This window comes from Perca fluviatilis, chromosome 22 (assembly GCF_010015445.1).
Source record: "Perca fluviatilis chromosome 22, GENO_Pfluv_1.0, whole genome shotgun sequence".
NCBI classification, from domain to species: Eukaryota; Metazoa; Chordata; class Actinopteri; order Perciformes; family Percidae; genus Perca; species Perca fluviatilis.
In genome coordinates this window covers 22,270,349-22,286,550 of record NC_053133.1, presented here as the reverse complement: position 1 = coordinate 22,286,550, position 16,202 = coordinate 22,270,349, and the positions used below count along the sequence as shown (strand labels likewise).

Below are 16,202 nucleotides of genomic sequence, written 5' to 3'. Positions count from 1 at the left end.
TGCTGCACCCAAGTGGCCAAAGAATGTATCATATACATTTTTTTATTCTAAATACATTTTTGACTTACATTTTTTGAGTTTACATGGCCTGTAGAAGCAGGGGAGGCACAAATAGAATACTCAAAATGAGTTGCCCCTGTTACCACAAACCATTTTTTGTTTAGTGATCCTCGGGGTCAATCTGTGCCCCTCTGCTACTCGATTTACTGATGTTTGCAGATTGGTGTGGTTTTGTTTAACAGAGACTGGATCCAGGGGATAAATCAGCATTTTAATCACCTTAGCAGTCATTTTTACACCGGCCACTAAAGTAGATTTATCACAATTCAATAAAGTAATGGTACAAAGTGACGCAGTAGCTCATCATTAACTGCACTACCAACAAAGAGCATCGAGGTAGCTGCAGGGAATGATTCTCATGTTACTCTCCGGTCAGCAGGGCTGACTGCAAACATCAGATATATACATAATAAAAATAAAGCTTAAATCTATTCAAATCAAAGTTTCAAGTGTTATTAAAATATTCAAAATATGTAATATATATACACATTTTATGAGTGGCAGTAATTTTAAGAATTTTGCGGAAGCCTAATTGCAAATATCAGCTGTATACATATATAAAAATAAATGTTCTACTCGAATCAATATATATATATATATATATTATATATATATATATATATATATATATATATATATATATATATATATATATATATATATATATATATACACACACACACATACACATTTTAAGAGTTTTGTGGAAGCTTAATTGATCGTTTTTGTGGAAACATCTCAGACACAAATTATAATTCAAAGCTAAGTATTTTCATGTCTTAAAACTGGAGGTGATCTTTGAAATGTTTTTTTTTGGGTGAAAGGAGGCTGCGACAGAGAGAGAGAGAGAGAGAGAGAGAGAGAGAGAGAGAGAGAGTGTGTAACAAAAGAAGTGTTGAAAAACGGTTTTATCTATTTCTTGAGTAAATCAGTGGTGGAATCCGCCACGATAATGAGTCAGAGTGAAGAACGGCTGCCAGGAGCCCGATGCATGATGTTGCTTACACATCTAGTAAAATGTTAAATCTCAGCTCATTATCGTCCATCTCACTTACCTTCCTCTTTGTCTCTTAAATCCCCCACAACACACACACACACACACACACACACACACACACACACACACACACACACACACACACACACACACACACACACACACACACACACACACACACACACACACACACACACACACACACTCTAATCGACTGGGGCACTGAACTGTTTTTCCACAATAATTGGTGTGTATTGATGAGACTGCCGCTGGTGTTGCCACAGATATAAGTCATTAATGTTACCCCCTGCCTGGTAAGACACACATGCAAACACACAAACACCGTGACAGCTTCAAGTTGCCATGGGAACTGCTGACATAAATGAATGAGATGTGATGCGTGTAATAGCAGGTGCAAAGGAAAATCAATAAATGGACATGTTTTCAGATGCAATCTCAATCTCTTTATGTCTTTTGTCCTGCATCCATCAGACCCCTCCGTCCACTGTCCGCCACCTCTGAACACACACATTTTCCAACTCAACGTAACGTCTCAGAGTTTTATTACAACCCGAACTGAACGAGGCACAACGAAAAACAGCAACACAGTGAACCATAATCACATTCAGGCTACTACAGTATAATGAAGGAAAAGCAAAAAAAAAAATCCATCCCATGAAGTTACAATAATAATATTATAAAATATCATAAATGAAGAAACGCATAAATAAAAGGACTTAAGAATTCACAGCGGTTTCAATTTAATATTTTTCCCTGTGGAGTTGTGGATTTTTATTATTCAGCATTTCAAAGTACACCTTACTAGGTGATTAGAATGATCATATTTTGAGGGGGCTGAAATGATAAACTGAATAGCCAATTGACAAAAGCGAATTGTCAGCAATCACCATCAAAGTCATTCATCAAGGAGAAATGCTTAGCATTTGCTATTTTCAGCCTCTCAAGACGTGTGAAATTTGCTGTGTTTAACTGTTTAAACTGAATATCTTTGGGTTTTAAACAATAGAATGGGACATATGATGACATCATAGGGGGAAGGGGGGAGGCAGCATGTGAATATGCCATTCAGTAGTTATCTGTCCTTGAATCTGGGCGGGGGGGAAGGTTATGAATGGGGTGGGGGAGGGGGATGTATTTGTCTGGCAGTTAAGTTCAAATATCAACAATCTTACAGAATCACTTACTGCACCTTTAATTGTAAGTCTAACCCTCTACTATTTTTTTTAAGTGGCATCAATTTGTGCCGAAACTTTTGAGTGCACTTCAAAAAGGAGAACTAGAAAAGCTGGTCAGATAAATTTGAAATAAACAGAAGAAGAAATAAAAATTCTGGTGACAATTATTTAAATCTGTCAAACCAAACCTGAACATTGGGTCAAGATAAACACATTTTTCATAAGATATATTCTATACATTGTCTGACTAACTTGTGAAATCTGTAAAAAAAAAAAAACATACTCCCCATATTCCAGAGTAACATTCAATACCACAAACAAGCTAAAGTGTGAGTGCACCTTCGCCAGTGTTGTAACAGAAAGACAGATGGAGAGAGTACAGGATCTTGTAGTTTGAGTGCTTGTAATTCTGTGAGTTCATTTGCCTCGGGCGGAACTTCAGCAGAATAAATATAAATGTCTGACATAAGACCAGGGATGAAACAAAGTGGGACAGAAAGCAAAGACAAAGGCATATCAAAGGAGAACGCACGCACACGCACGCACACGCACACAGATTAGTTATATATATTATTATATTACAATTATGATAAATGCATTCACAATTATTAAAAACAAAAATAAGGAAAAAGGAAAAGGTTTTAAGAGTTAATATGAGATCAAATTGGACTGTACATATCTAACTTATTTCCTTTGTATTTTATTTAGCATGTTTTGCTCACACATAATTGAATCTTCAGGAATTCATGGCTGCTAATGAATATATGCAAATATTGACTTGATATATTTCTGCTTACCACAGTTACCGTAACATTTACCATATAGGTAAGCATTCATTGTACAGTTACTTTAATATATAAAACAATTGTATTCCCATAAGAAAGGTTCTAGCTTTATCAAGTCACACAGTACAAATATGGGCAGCTTCTTTTTTCCAACATTTCTATAATCCATAAAGTATGGTCCTTAACAAATGGCTTCAGTCATGACTTATGCAGTAACTGCAACATATGCAGTAACTGTAACGAGATACAGTAGCCCACTGAAAACTGGCTTCAGTCTACAACATTTCCCACTCTTACCGTAACACAAGTGTATTCTTTCTGTGAGAAGAACTCTGCTTCATTTTTGCATTGTTCCCACATCATGTAAACTAAGTTGGCTAAGCGCAGCATTATCAGCCTTTGAAACAGACCTCCTGCTGACAGCTCTGGCCTGGTTCAGGATCTTAGCTGAGGTCAAAGGTCACCACACCCGGCAGGACTGTGCGGCTCGGTTCATGACCGAGTCGGGGCAGCTGAACACTTTCCGAAACTCTTCATAGTTGCTCATTGCGCCGATAACTCTGCAGGGCAACAGTGATGGTGAAGGTCAGACTGTGTGTGTGTGTGTGTGTGTGTGTGTGTGTGTGTGTGTGTGTGTGTGTGTGTGTGTGTGTACCTGTATTTTGGTGGACTGTGAGCTCCACTCTGGATCTGGTCCCTGGCTGCTTCTGGTCTGTATGAGTTACATCTCACCTACAGAGAACATTGTATAGATAATTGACTTGCCTGTGTGTACTAAATATGTGTATTTTCACTTCCCTGCTTCACCATATGCGGCACCAGCAGCTAATCTGTGTTGTTGTATGTAACATTATGAAGCACATCATCAGTAAAAGTCCCTCATATGCAGTGGTGGAAAAAGTACTCCGATCTTTTACTAAAAATACTCAAATATATAAACAAGTAAAGGTCCTGCATTAAAAATTTCACTTAGGTAAAAGTACAAAAGTATTACCTGAGTAAAAATATGCTTGATATACAATATATTGGATGATTATAATATGCTTGATATACAATATGCTTGATATACAATATATTGGATGATTATAATTATTGATGTATTAGTGTGTGATCAACACAACTTTAATATTGCAGTTGGTAAAGATGGGGCTAATTTAAAAAGCATTTAAAGCTGTCAAATGTAGTGGAGTGAAAACAACAACATTTGCCTCTGAAATGTACTGGAGTAGCAGTTTGAAGCAGCATACAATTGAATTACTCGAAAAAAGTACAAGTACCTCAAAATAATACTTTAGTACTATACTTATTTACTTTCCAAAACTGCGCATATGAATAAAATGGCACGTTTCACACATCACACTTTACAAATCGAAGCACCAATCACAACCGTTGAGGTGGACTTTACATGATGACGATAGCGCAGCGACGGCGAGCAGCTTTTTGTTTACATTCAACGTGACGGCCACCAAAGCGCAGCAACCGGTTAATGCCGCTGTCGCTGCTACGTCACCCGGATCGTTGGTCTCGTTGGTCTCATTGGTTGAAGGACTATCCAATTGCACCCAGAGGCATTTGAGAGGCGTCCGTTGGGGACGCCCCTTTGGAAATGGGATGGGGATGAACCTTGCCCAGACCCACGCTCAGGGTCTGGTGTCAACCAGGCTACAGTTCAAGACCAATACCTCAACATTAACCTAGTTTTGCGAAGTAGCTACTTGCAGGAAAATGCCAGTCTATTCACACATAACAGAAGAGCAAAGAAATGCTCTTACTAGTTGAAGCATGGCATTGCCAGAGTGGCAAAATAGTTTGTGTCTGTGTGTCCTTACATGTGCATAGCTCAGGAAAAATAGTTGGTTGTTGTTCAGTCCGACACCAGGCAGCCGAGGCTCCTCCACACCACCTCTGTTCTCATCTACCCAGCGCCTGTATGCCTGCACACAAGCATAAAGAGAACATTTTCTCACCTAGGCTTCTTAACATGACAAGTTTTATAAAGAGTCCTTGCATACATATGACATTTTGAGTTGTGAAGTACAGGTAACTGCGAAAGAGGATTAGGGCTTAAACTTTAGACTTTAAACTCAGAACACAATACATTTTTTCACATGTGGCCCTAATCCTCTTCTGTAGGTAACTAATAAATAAATGCGTAACCAATTATAAGCACAGGTGCAGCTAGGTGTAGCTAATAAAAAAAAAACACATACCAATCTCATTACAATCTACGTAGCCCCTCTGGGGTCAGCTGAGAAAAAAAAAAACTAAACCGTGCGCACAGAATAAAAATCTGTTTCCCTCGGTTTTATAAACTGTTCGCACGGATTCATAATAATTTACTACATTAGGAAAGATGCGTTGTTTGTGATTTAATAACATTTCGCTATAGAGTAATTGATCCCGGAAGTTCGAATCTGTGAATATATTTCTAACTTTGCTCGTTTAGAAAACCGAGGGCACGGATTATTAATCCGTGCGAACAGTTTATGAAACCAAGGGAACAGATTTTTATTCTTTGCATGGTTTAGTTTTTTTCTTTTCTCAGGTGACCCCAGGGGGGCTCCGTAACAATGTAACTAATAGGAGCATCAGCACCAAGGTACTGGGGGAGCGTGTCTATGTTCCCACAGACCTAGGTTCCCACATTTCTAAGAATTTTAGTTTTCACTGAAAATAATGCCCTATGTTGCCACATTTCTAAGATTCTTTTCAAAATTAGGCCCTATGTTCCCACATTTCCTTTTTCATAAATTTGTATCAGATTTCATCCCCCTTTCTCCCTATTTGGTAGGTACACCCAACATATTATCCAGTAGCAATAGACTACAGATGGAATGTAACCCTAACCCTAACATAGGGCATAAACTTAAGAAAAAATTTAGAAATGTGGGAACATAGGGCTGTGGGAACATAGGGCTGGTATTATTGGTATGACTTACTGACACACCTGAATGCAATAATATCATCAGTAACGGTAGTTAGTTTCACCTGTCATTTTCCGTACAACAGGACAAAATGTCTGCCCTAAGAAAAGGCCTATTATGCAATTCTAGAATCAAATCAAGAGGAGCTTTTCTGCTTTGGCAAGAGTGTTGTGTAAGAAAACAGATCATACCCTAAAAGACTCTCTTATTCCTCCATTGTCGGCTATGTTTTCTGCCAGTGTCCTCTTGCCCCGCACCTGCAGAACAACACATCCACAAAGCACAGATTCTCACGTTATTCCTTCAGTAGTAGGGTGACTTTGATTTCCAAAAAGGAGGACACTCGGCCAGGCCTCGAGACACACATTCAGACAGGCTTAATTAACGGTTAATGAACATGCTTTATTATGCCTCAATGGTGCAAAAATAACTTCTGTAATAAAATAAAATAAAATCTGTAACCTGTAACACAATACCTCTCTTTTAAAATAAATAAATAATATGAAATAATGTTCTAAATATGACCTCTTCTGTGTTAGAAAATCCAGCTTCAACAAAATATCTCTTAATACCTTTTCAATGTAATAGGATAAATAATAAAGACACTGCCACCTTTGCACACGGTGCACTCCGCCTCCCACTTGTCCGGTCCCAACTGGGACGTCACGTGGGACATTTTTTTTTACAGTTCAACTGTGAAGCTGCACTAGTCTCCACGCAGAGATTTCGCCGTAGCCTACGTAAGTGGCGTGATGTTTATACTTGTGCGCTGGTGTGTGCGTTGAGCCGGCATGTGTGTGCATGTGTGTGTGGGGACTCCCCATTACACCATTACACCTCTGAATGTCCCACTGGGGAGTGGGTGATAGAGCGAGGGAGAAGTGAGAGAGTGACGGCGAGCGAGTACGACTCTAGAGCCATAGTGAGAGAAACAAAGTGTCTCCCCTGTGTTTTCTGACCGCAGTGGTAATCTTTAGCAGGAAACGCTTCGGCAGTTTGTGTGCAATGCTGCTCCGCTGTCTGCTCTGGTCTCTGTGTATGGTGCGTCGTAGAGCTGCCCATTAGGCAGACTCTCGGGAATTACGTCACACAACAAAGTACCGTAGTATTGTGTGCAAAGCGCCAGTCAATTCAATGGTCCCATGATAAACAGTGAAAAACGGACATTTTCATGAATTTATAAAACCCCCCCAGATGCCCTGGACAGTATGTAAAAAGTGGATGTTTACAGGCAGAAGAGGACGTTTGGTCATCCTATTCAGCAGGCCTCGTATTTACAGAGGTTACAGTCATAAAAGTTCATTCTGGATCAGGGTGACCCGGCTGTGTACTATGCAGCCCTTACTGTTGAAACACATTAAAAATGCATGAGAGTTAAAAATAGAAATGCACTGAAGACACAACCTCAAAGAAGCCTGTTAAGTGTCAAACTGGCACTATGCAAGAATATTCTTGACTTGATCGTTATTTGAATTTGTTTTAATGTTTTCAGGGAATTATTTTAAGCTCAAATTATGTAGATTCAACCTCTTACATTTAGGCCGGCCTCCTCCCAGTAATAGCCATTATACTGGTCAATCATACACTGGGTCTTCTCATTGAAGGCTGTTACAGAAGCGTTTGTCCACCACGAGTCGAGGTTGCCATTTTTGTCATACTTGCGACCTGCTCACGAAAAGCATTACACACACAAAAATCACCACTTTTAAAAATCTCTGACGCTATGATGGTTGTTTTCTGAGGTCATTCTTGGCGATCAGTATTTACCGTTATTGTCAAAGCCGTGTGTTAACTCATGTCCTACTATCACCCCGATGGCGCCATAACTTAAAGATCTGGAAACAGACAAAGGGATAAAGTTTAGTCCTCCTTTTTAGGCTCCTTTTCTAACGTAGAATAAGTCACAGCAACAAATAAAATATAATGAGAAAATAATTTCATTTAAATGAAATTGCTGTGGGATGAATGAAATGGTTCGCAAAACTCGATGGTACAAATACATCTTTTCGAATAAACTGTGTAAACTTCCGTTAGCTTAGTGGCTAATAAAAATTCTAAGTGACAGTTAGCGAGCTGGTTATAGCTTAGAGAGCCTTTTTTTTACCCTTTAATAACTCTTTATTTAATGAAATCATCTACAATGCTATGAACAAAATACCAGGGGAAAGTAAACAAGTACAGAGAAAATAGGAAGAAGCTTTTGCGACCGACTAGCACTAGCATATTTCCCAAGTTGCTGAAGTTTTATCCATTAGCTCGCCAGCTCATTTACAGCTAACAGCTGATAATGAATCCTGTATTGAAATGGTTTGTAAGCTTTGCCTGTTTTTTATGCTAACATTACTTGTGTGAGGGGACGCTTCAGTGCCAACTTTGTATAGTCTTGGTTAGCATTACCATTGCAACTAGCTGCCATTTCTCACTGGAATGCCATGTGTCATATTAGCTAGCTAGCTGACAGGCTAAGACATGCATGTGGTAAAATGTTTTGAAAGTACAAGTTAAGGACAAATGCAGCACATACTGTATTACAAATATACCTTTACGCAGTATTTTGACTGGCTTCCAGTAATTAACTTTATTTCTAGATACTGAAAATGTCCAGCAATCGTGACACTGTAGCAATTTCCAAATCCAACCTTTAGTTTTAGGAATTTCTACTTGTATTGTGTCTTCAAGAGATTTGCTTGAACTTCCATTTAAAAAAAAAAAACATTACAGAATTTCTTTGTTAGGATTATCACATTTTTTGTCTTTAAATGACAAAATAATGAATCAAATTGCATATATTTCATTGTTTTTTGTACAAACAAATTGAGGATTATATAATGTATGGTTGTGAAATACAGTATTTACCAAGATTCTTTACCAAGAAAAATGTGTATTATAAGACTCTTAAAATGAAACTCATAACTTATTTAGAAACGTATGATTAATGAGCTGTAATTTCATGATCAGTGGAGCATGAGGTATTAAATTATGGCCTCTACAGCTCTCTCTGTGGTTTTCTATTAGTAGGTTCATGTCAGAATAATTATTTCAGAGCTCCACATTGCTCCTGAGTAAAAAAACATGAGGTGGCATTTTCCTTTGGTCCGTTAGCAGAGCTTGTCACATTTCTTTAATCTCACCTTGGATACTCTTTTCCCCAAAAGAAGGGTTTTTGAAGCTCTCCAGCGGGAAATCCTAAATGGAAGACCAAAATAGTTTTAGTCTGTGTGTCTTTAGCCCTGTCCAGACAGGGTCCATTTACTTCAGAAGGTCGGGGTATATTCTTCTGTTTCAGCCTGTGTTAGGCACAGTTATTTGTGATTAAAAAACTGGGATTTCTCTGGGGAGTAACTATTATGAAACAGATCACATTTGACCTGTTTTAGGGAGCACTCCTCATGTCCTCTCTGTCAGTTTTAGTTTCTTTTTAATGCAAATTCCCAATTATTTCTGACACTGAAACGCCTATTCAGCCATTTTAAATGGAATAATAATCCCCCCAAAAATGTATCCAAGGCAGTTACTTAATTGAAATCACTAAGGTGCAGTGTAGCGTCACCCTGTCTGGACCGAGATTCAGAAGTCAAGAACTTCTGAATAATTTAATTTTGGCGTCTCAGTAATCAATCATACATTGAATCTTACTGATTTGATTCGTGGACGAACTGTAGAAGGCGTTGACAGTTGTTGGGTTTGTAAACCACCTGCAACACAAACACACATTATGGCATGTCAAGAAGGAAGTAACACACAAAACGTCACACAGTACTTTGGCAGTGATTAGTCCTGCCACTCACTCTGTACGCGGGACACTCTTTCGGAGCCAGCCGATGTCCGACAGGGCGATGAACTTCAACGTCTGCATCACATTCCCGTAGTAGTCGTTCTCCCTGAACCCTAGCTAAAAAACATACAGAAAATCAAATAAACATTGAGAAGTACCACACTTTTGAAAAAGTAACCCCAAACTTTAAGCCAAGGTGCGCAAATATTACATCAGGAAAATAAATTGGTATAAGCAGTTACTGACAGCTTGCCATCTTTGTTCTTAAGATTGATTAATACTTAACCCTTGTGTTGTCTTCCCATCGACCATGCAACTTTTAGATTTTCTGGGTCAAAATAATTTAAATGAAAACCTTTTGGTCGTCTTTTTTTTGGCACTTTTCCCGATGTTTTTGTCACTTTTTTGTCAATTTCTTCTGCACTTTGTTTTTTCCCCACGTTTTGGATTTTTTTTTTGACATTTTTGTCACTTTTTTTCAACGTTCTTGTATCAATTGTATTTCAAATGCTATAAAATTGAATTAAACAGCCAAATTCAATGAAAGAAGTGAAGTGATCATTTATTTTACTTGTGAACTTGTGTTTTATGGAAACATTCACATTATTTTATTTTGACAATTTGGTTGAAAGAAACCAAATTTCTGATATAGAAATTCTTGAAATTGGGTCAAATTTGACCCGCGGACAACAGGAGGGTTAAAGGTCCAATATGTAATATTTGTACTGTAATAAATCCCAAAATGACACCAATGCCTCATCAGATATTAAGGAAACATGTTAAACTGAAATACTATCTTTTCTGACAACAATGCTAATTTCAGTATTTTTTCTTTTTGAAATTTACATTCCGTGACGGAATTTATGTTTATGTTTTGATCTGTGTGTTGTTATCAACGGCCCAGTTTGACAGCCAGGCCGGGTTGCCAGATATACCTGTAAAAGTAAACGTAAAACCGCGCGCTACAGCTGTAACGTTAGTACAGCCATGAAAGCAGCAAACAAACAAACAGGATCAATGGAGATAGATTCTACCCGACCTAAAAAAGAAAACAGCATGTTTCTAACAGTTGCGCGACCAGAGACATAACAACCCCTGGTAAATAATGGAGATGTATTTGAAAGATGGAGACAGCTTAGAGCCCAAAAGGACCAGAGTTGGCTTATTTTTCTCCTGAACCGGTAAGCATTAGCTTCAGGCTAATTTATCACAGCTACTAGGGACGGGCATTTTTTGTTTTCAACATTTGTGTTCTCACATTGAATTATATAGCTAGAGTACCCGAGTTGGTTACTCGCAAAAACACAATTGAGACACAGCCAGTAAAGTGATCCCGACTGGTCCTGGCTAACGCCACCATGCTAACCCTGCTACCTGTTAACATTACCGGAGAACCAGGCAAGCAGCCCACGGCTGTTTACAGCTGTAGCCTTGTCAGCGGCTGGAGCCGACAACGGTGAGTTATTTTAAGCCACGAGAGGGGGGCTGTAAATCGGAAAGAGAGGACTGTGAGTTTGCAGTGTGTTTAGCGATTTTTGCCATAATTCTAAGCCAATGAAGTGTGTTCCGTCGGTAAGGTAGTGGTATTTTTAGCGTTTCATTTTGTAATTCTAAGCCGAGGAAGTGTGCCTGACTGGCGTGTGGAGAGGACAGTGAGTCAGTGTCAGTTGGTTACAGAGCTCCGCGTGAGCACGGGCTTTTATAACTGTCAATATAGCCAGCATCTACCGTTAGCTACTCCGCTGTGCTGTGGAGTAATGTCTGGCTATGTGAGAAAAGTGTCTAGCAAAAACGTTGTTGTGAATGCTGCGGTCTCAGCCTGGCAACCCCCGTGAACTTTGAGTCTGGGCAGGAGGGGGCGGGGGAAACGACTCTCCAGTATTTTGAATTGGTAGTGCAGTAACTATTTTAACCGCTAGCTGCCAGTATTACACACAATATTACACCTTTAAAGATTAATTGATAAGATTTTAAAATATTACTTGGTGTTCAGTTATTTTCTTGAAGCATTTATGGGTGAGAAAATGAAAGCAAGGATAAACCATGAATAAAATAAAAAAAAAAAACATTTTTATTTCAGATTCTATGTTGTACCCCTGCTATGATAAAGAGCTAGTTTCAGCAGTGTTATACAAACCTGCTTTAAATCTTCATTGAGGTAGGTGTCGTTCAGAATAAACTCGGGGTAGCCAACTTTAGCCAGAACTGCATGAGCCTTGAGAGAGTGAGACAGTGAGAAACAGAGTGAATGTGACGGAGAGTTTAAAACAGGTCTTCACATAAACATGAATAGAATTAAATTAAGCAATAAAGAGTGAGAGTCACAGCCGCGGTGTCCTGACAAAAATGGCTTTGTAACATAAGAAATATGGAGCCACTCTGAATGCAATGATGTTGGATTTTTATTAGGTTCTTGTTGAACTGTGCAATTCTAACATGCTCGTGGCAAACACTCAAGAGGGACTTGATTTGTTGAAATGTTTTCAATATTGTCATTTTAACAAAATTGGTGGATGGGGAGGAGATTGGTTCAAGGAGAAAAGTACTCTATGAAAGGAACATTTTAAAAGTCAATGGTCCTCCACGGACAAAGTGGGTACAAAGACAGTAAAAATGAAGGACAGCACGACACCGCTGTGTCAAAGGAAAACAAGGTCTTTAATCCAAAAATGTGTGAGCACTCACGATGAAATGAGATGAAGCAGAATCCACAGACATCAAAGTTAGATTCTCAAGTCGGTCAATATTCTGGTTTAAAGCTGCAGTAATCCATTTTTCCTAAAAATATTTTAACCCACTGAGGTCTAAGGGCAATTTCACATATCTTCTTAAATTTACCTTTTTAAGGTATTTGGATATAAGTGATCCCCATGTGTTTCTGAGGTATATTAACATCCTACTTTATTCTGATCATTCTATAACTTCTATTTAGGTCATATCTGAACTATCTATATGTAGCTAGAAGTGATGAACTTTAGCCTACTTTCAGAAGACACATCTGGAAAAGTGTTATCAATGGGGTCCTCCAGGACAGAGCCAGTTGGCATGAAGCCATTGGTCAGTTATCGATCCCACCCCAATTCATGGAATATACACATGTGGTCCACACACAAAGAACTTTAGAGTGACTTTTGAGAATCTGGGAAACTGGTCGCTCTCCGGGCTCTTCAGAGCTTGTAAATTGATGCTGATTTCTTTGATGTAAATAAACCTTTATAATCAAGAAACAGTGTCGACGGATTCCTTTCTACACAGCAACACAGCATCGCTACAAAATACACCACATTTCATATCAAAATGTTGAGAACAAACTCAGCTTTCCGTACATTTCACCGCCAGAACGCAAAGGGGTGTGTGGTTTCCGTAGGGTCAATTGCGAAACTCTGCCATTTCCGATGAAAGAGAGAGAGACAGTTTATGTTATGTTAGCAAGCAAACTTTAGCACAACTGCCCACAAAGTACTGCTTGCTGGCGAAGTGCTAATTTCAAAATGTTACTAACATATAGACACTTTACAAAGTTATAACCCCGTCACTGTAACCAAATATGTCTGAGTTTATTTTCAAAGCTTATGTCAGTGAACTAGCATGTTGCTACTCCCCACAGTAGGCTGCTTGAAACACTGACTATCAACACACAGGACGAGTTGACTAATCACAGTCCTTGTGGTCCGCGTCGCCTCGACGCAAAGTTACAAATTTTTGGAGGTGCACGTCGAGCTACGGCGTAGGGCTTGGAGAGGGGTTTGCGTCCACGCAGAGGGGTCTGCGGGGGTATGCTGTCGATTAGACGCAGAAGCATAAAACAGCTTTAACTCATAACTCAAATTGTTTCAGGGCTTGAAATGAGTTTACCACAGTCTTAGGTTGCATATTATGATTTAAATAGTAAATAAATGTCTGAAATTAAATTTTCTAATATCGCTTTTTGAGGAGTTTTGTCAAACATCACTTGGACGCGCCGGTGTGTCTTTCGTCCTCAGAGGGTTAAATGAAAAAAGGATCACTCACAGTGACAAACCCACAACTCTACTGTGCTTTTTAGACTATTTTAGCACTTTGTTTGGGCTTTGCGTCACATTCATTAGCTTTTATTATGCAGTGGTCAAAAAAGAAACTTTAAAAAGGACAACTCTGGCGCAAAATGAACCTAGGGGTTAATAACGTGTGTACAAAGTTGACCGTTCTCTGGGATATGTTTTCATGCTAATCGAATGTGTCTCTAGCTTGAAACAAGCTAGCGAAAACCGCTGATTAGCTTGTGACGCTAGTTTTCGGGGCACAGGGTAAAGTAAAAAGAAATCACTATTTCTACACCACTAACAAGGCTCAAAATAGCACCACACTTTCCCAAGATGGCGCCTGCCTGTACACGAATGATAAGTCTTTATAAACTATGTTTTTAATAAACTGTCTGTACACTTAAAAAGTTCTCAATGCTTCGGTTTACATGTAAGGACCCTCATTCTGCTACCGTGGAAGTGTGGTGCTATTTTGAGCCTTGTTAGTGGTGTAGAAATAGTGATTTACCCTCTGCCCCGAAGGCTAGCGTTAGAAGCTAATCACCGGTTTGCGCTAGCTTGTTTAAAGCTAGAGACACATTCGATTAGCATGAAAACATATGCCAGAGAACGGTCGACTCGATACACATATGTTATTAAGCCCTAGGTTCATTTTGCACCGGAATTGTCCTTTAAGTTGAAAGAAAATATTTTGGCCCGTACAATTCAATTTTGAGTTAAGAGGAAATCAGAGCGCAACTCTCCCACTATCGCCACTAGGTAGGATAAACGCTGTTAAAATGAACATTCTGCCAAAATTTCTTTACCTTTTTCAGGCTATTCCTCTGTTTCTACCCCAATCCTTCTTCAAGAATATTATCAAACTAGTCTCCTGTTTTATATGGGCAGGAAAATCTCCTAGAGTTTCCAAAATTCTGCTTCAAAAAAGTTGGCTAAGTGGAGGGCTTTACTTGCCTAATTTTATGTATTATTACTGGGCAGCAAATATTCAGAAATTAGCGTTTTGGGTACAGACCCCCTCTTTACCATGGTGCCAATTAGAAGCTAGGTCTTGTACTTTAACATCTCTCCCTGCTATGGTATTCTCTTCTCTCCCTGTGTCCCTTTCATATTGTTCGAAAAACCCAATAGTATGCTCTTCTCTCAAAATATTTTTTCAATTTCGGCGTCATTTTAAATTTATTTCGGCTTCAACCATGGCTCCGATTCGAAATAATCATCTCTTTCTTCCTCCTGTTTCAGATTATTCCTTTTGGGAAAAGAAAGGTCTGAAATGCTTTGAAGATCTTTTCATTAATGATGTGTTTGCAAGTTTTTCTGAATTATCTTCATCATTTAATCTACTTCCCTCTCACCTATTTCGTTATTTTCAAATTAGGCACTGTGCCTCCTCTCTGTTCTCCGGGTTTCCCTCTTTGCCTACAAAATCTACATGGGAAGAGGCTTTTAAAATGAATCCTCTTATGGGGGGGACTATCTCAAAGATATACACAATTATCTCGTCAAAGGATAATGCTCATAATATCAAAACTGTTAAGGCTTGGGAGGAGGAACTTTACTTAGAGTTTGAGGGTGGCTACTGGGGCAGAGTATTAGACGTAGGGTGCATCAAAAAACACAATTCTTGAATTTTGATATGGCTGGGTGCTAAAAGTGTTCCAATATATGTAGAAACAACACATGCAAAATATTTTTCCAGTACATGATGATTTAGGGGTGCCACCGCACATCTGTTTTTGTTGGATAAAGTGGTTAACAGTGCTCAATGGTCGCCATGGAGATCTGAGGTAAACAATACTACAGCTCAAGAAAACTGAGGTGATCTTTCTGTTTGAGGTGATATTTCTGTGTTGGGTATGTATTATTACATATTACTATCACATCTGTAGTTGTGTCTTTGTATACTTATTTATCATAAGTCATTTTTATAGGTATTTGGTGCTCATTACATCTAGCTAACGTTAGCTAGCAACAGTTTGCTAACCACAGTTACCTATCTATGTTGTTATGTGGTTGGAGATGCAGAGCGGCTGAAACTGCTTGGTGTCCCGGTGTATAAGAAGCAGGCCATCTCACAGCAGCCTGCATTGCCATACAGCTCTCACTGGGCCGACCACTGCTTTGGTCTGGGTGCCGGCACATTGGTGGGGTCCTCCTGAACCGGGTTTTTACAGACCTGAAGGTGGAGTCATCACGCTCGCCAGAGGTTACCTTGTTCACACGTCTGAGAGAGAAATGGAACTTGTTACCACAAGAATCCAGCAGCCAATGGTCCCGCTACATTCCTGGCAACACCGAGCAACCACTCCTGGGCAATTTACGTGCTGAACTTGTCAGGTGCGCAAAAGAAGTCACTGACCACAAGCGAGGTGACTACCATGAGTTTGTGCAGCTGTGTCTTGTGTCCACAAGGTACGATGGATGGCCAAGCTGCTCTACACTC

General features: G+C 39.2%; 1 protein-coding gene across 2 annotated transcripts in view; it reads right to left on the bottom strand.

Moving 5' to 3' along the window:
- Positions 1-1,498: 1,498 nt before the first annotated feature.
- phex (phosphate regulating endopeptidase homolog, X-linked) overlaps positions 1,499-16,202 on the bottom strand; it is a 36,428-nt gene continuing 21,724 nt past the window's right edge. The window contains exons 13-22 of one of the 2 annotated variants that reach the window (XM_039790689.1): positions 11,875-11,952; positions 9,751-9,854; positions 9,599-9,657; positions 9,094-9,148; positions 7,730-7,797; positions 7,497-7,627; positions 6,154-6,219; positions 4,868-4,972; positions 3,694-3,770; positions 1,499-3,598 (exon numbers count right to left, since the gene is read on the bottom strand). In XM_039790689.1, the coding sequence (XP_039646623.1) occupies positions 3,499-3,598; positions 3,694-3,770; positions 4,868-4,972; positions 6,154-6,219; positions 7,497-7,627; positions 7,730-7,797; positions 9,094-9,148; positions 9,599-9,657; positions 9,751-9,854; positions 11,875-11,952 (843 nt within the window). In that variant the 3' untranslated portion in view covers positions 1,499-3,498. Of the gene's footprint in view, positions 3,599-3,693; positions 3,771-4,867; positions 4,973-6,153; positions 6,220-7,496; positions 7,628-7,729; positions 7,798-9,093; positions 9,149-9,598; positions 9,658-9,750; positions 9,855-11,874; positions 11,953-16,202 lie in introns of those variants that run through there. The other variant, XR_005638029.1, reaches the window with a different exon arrangement.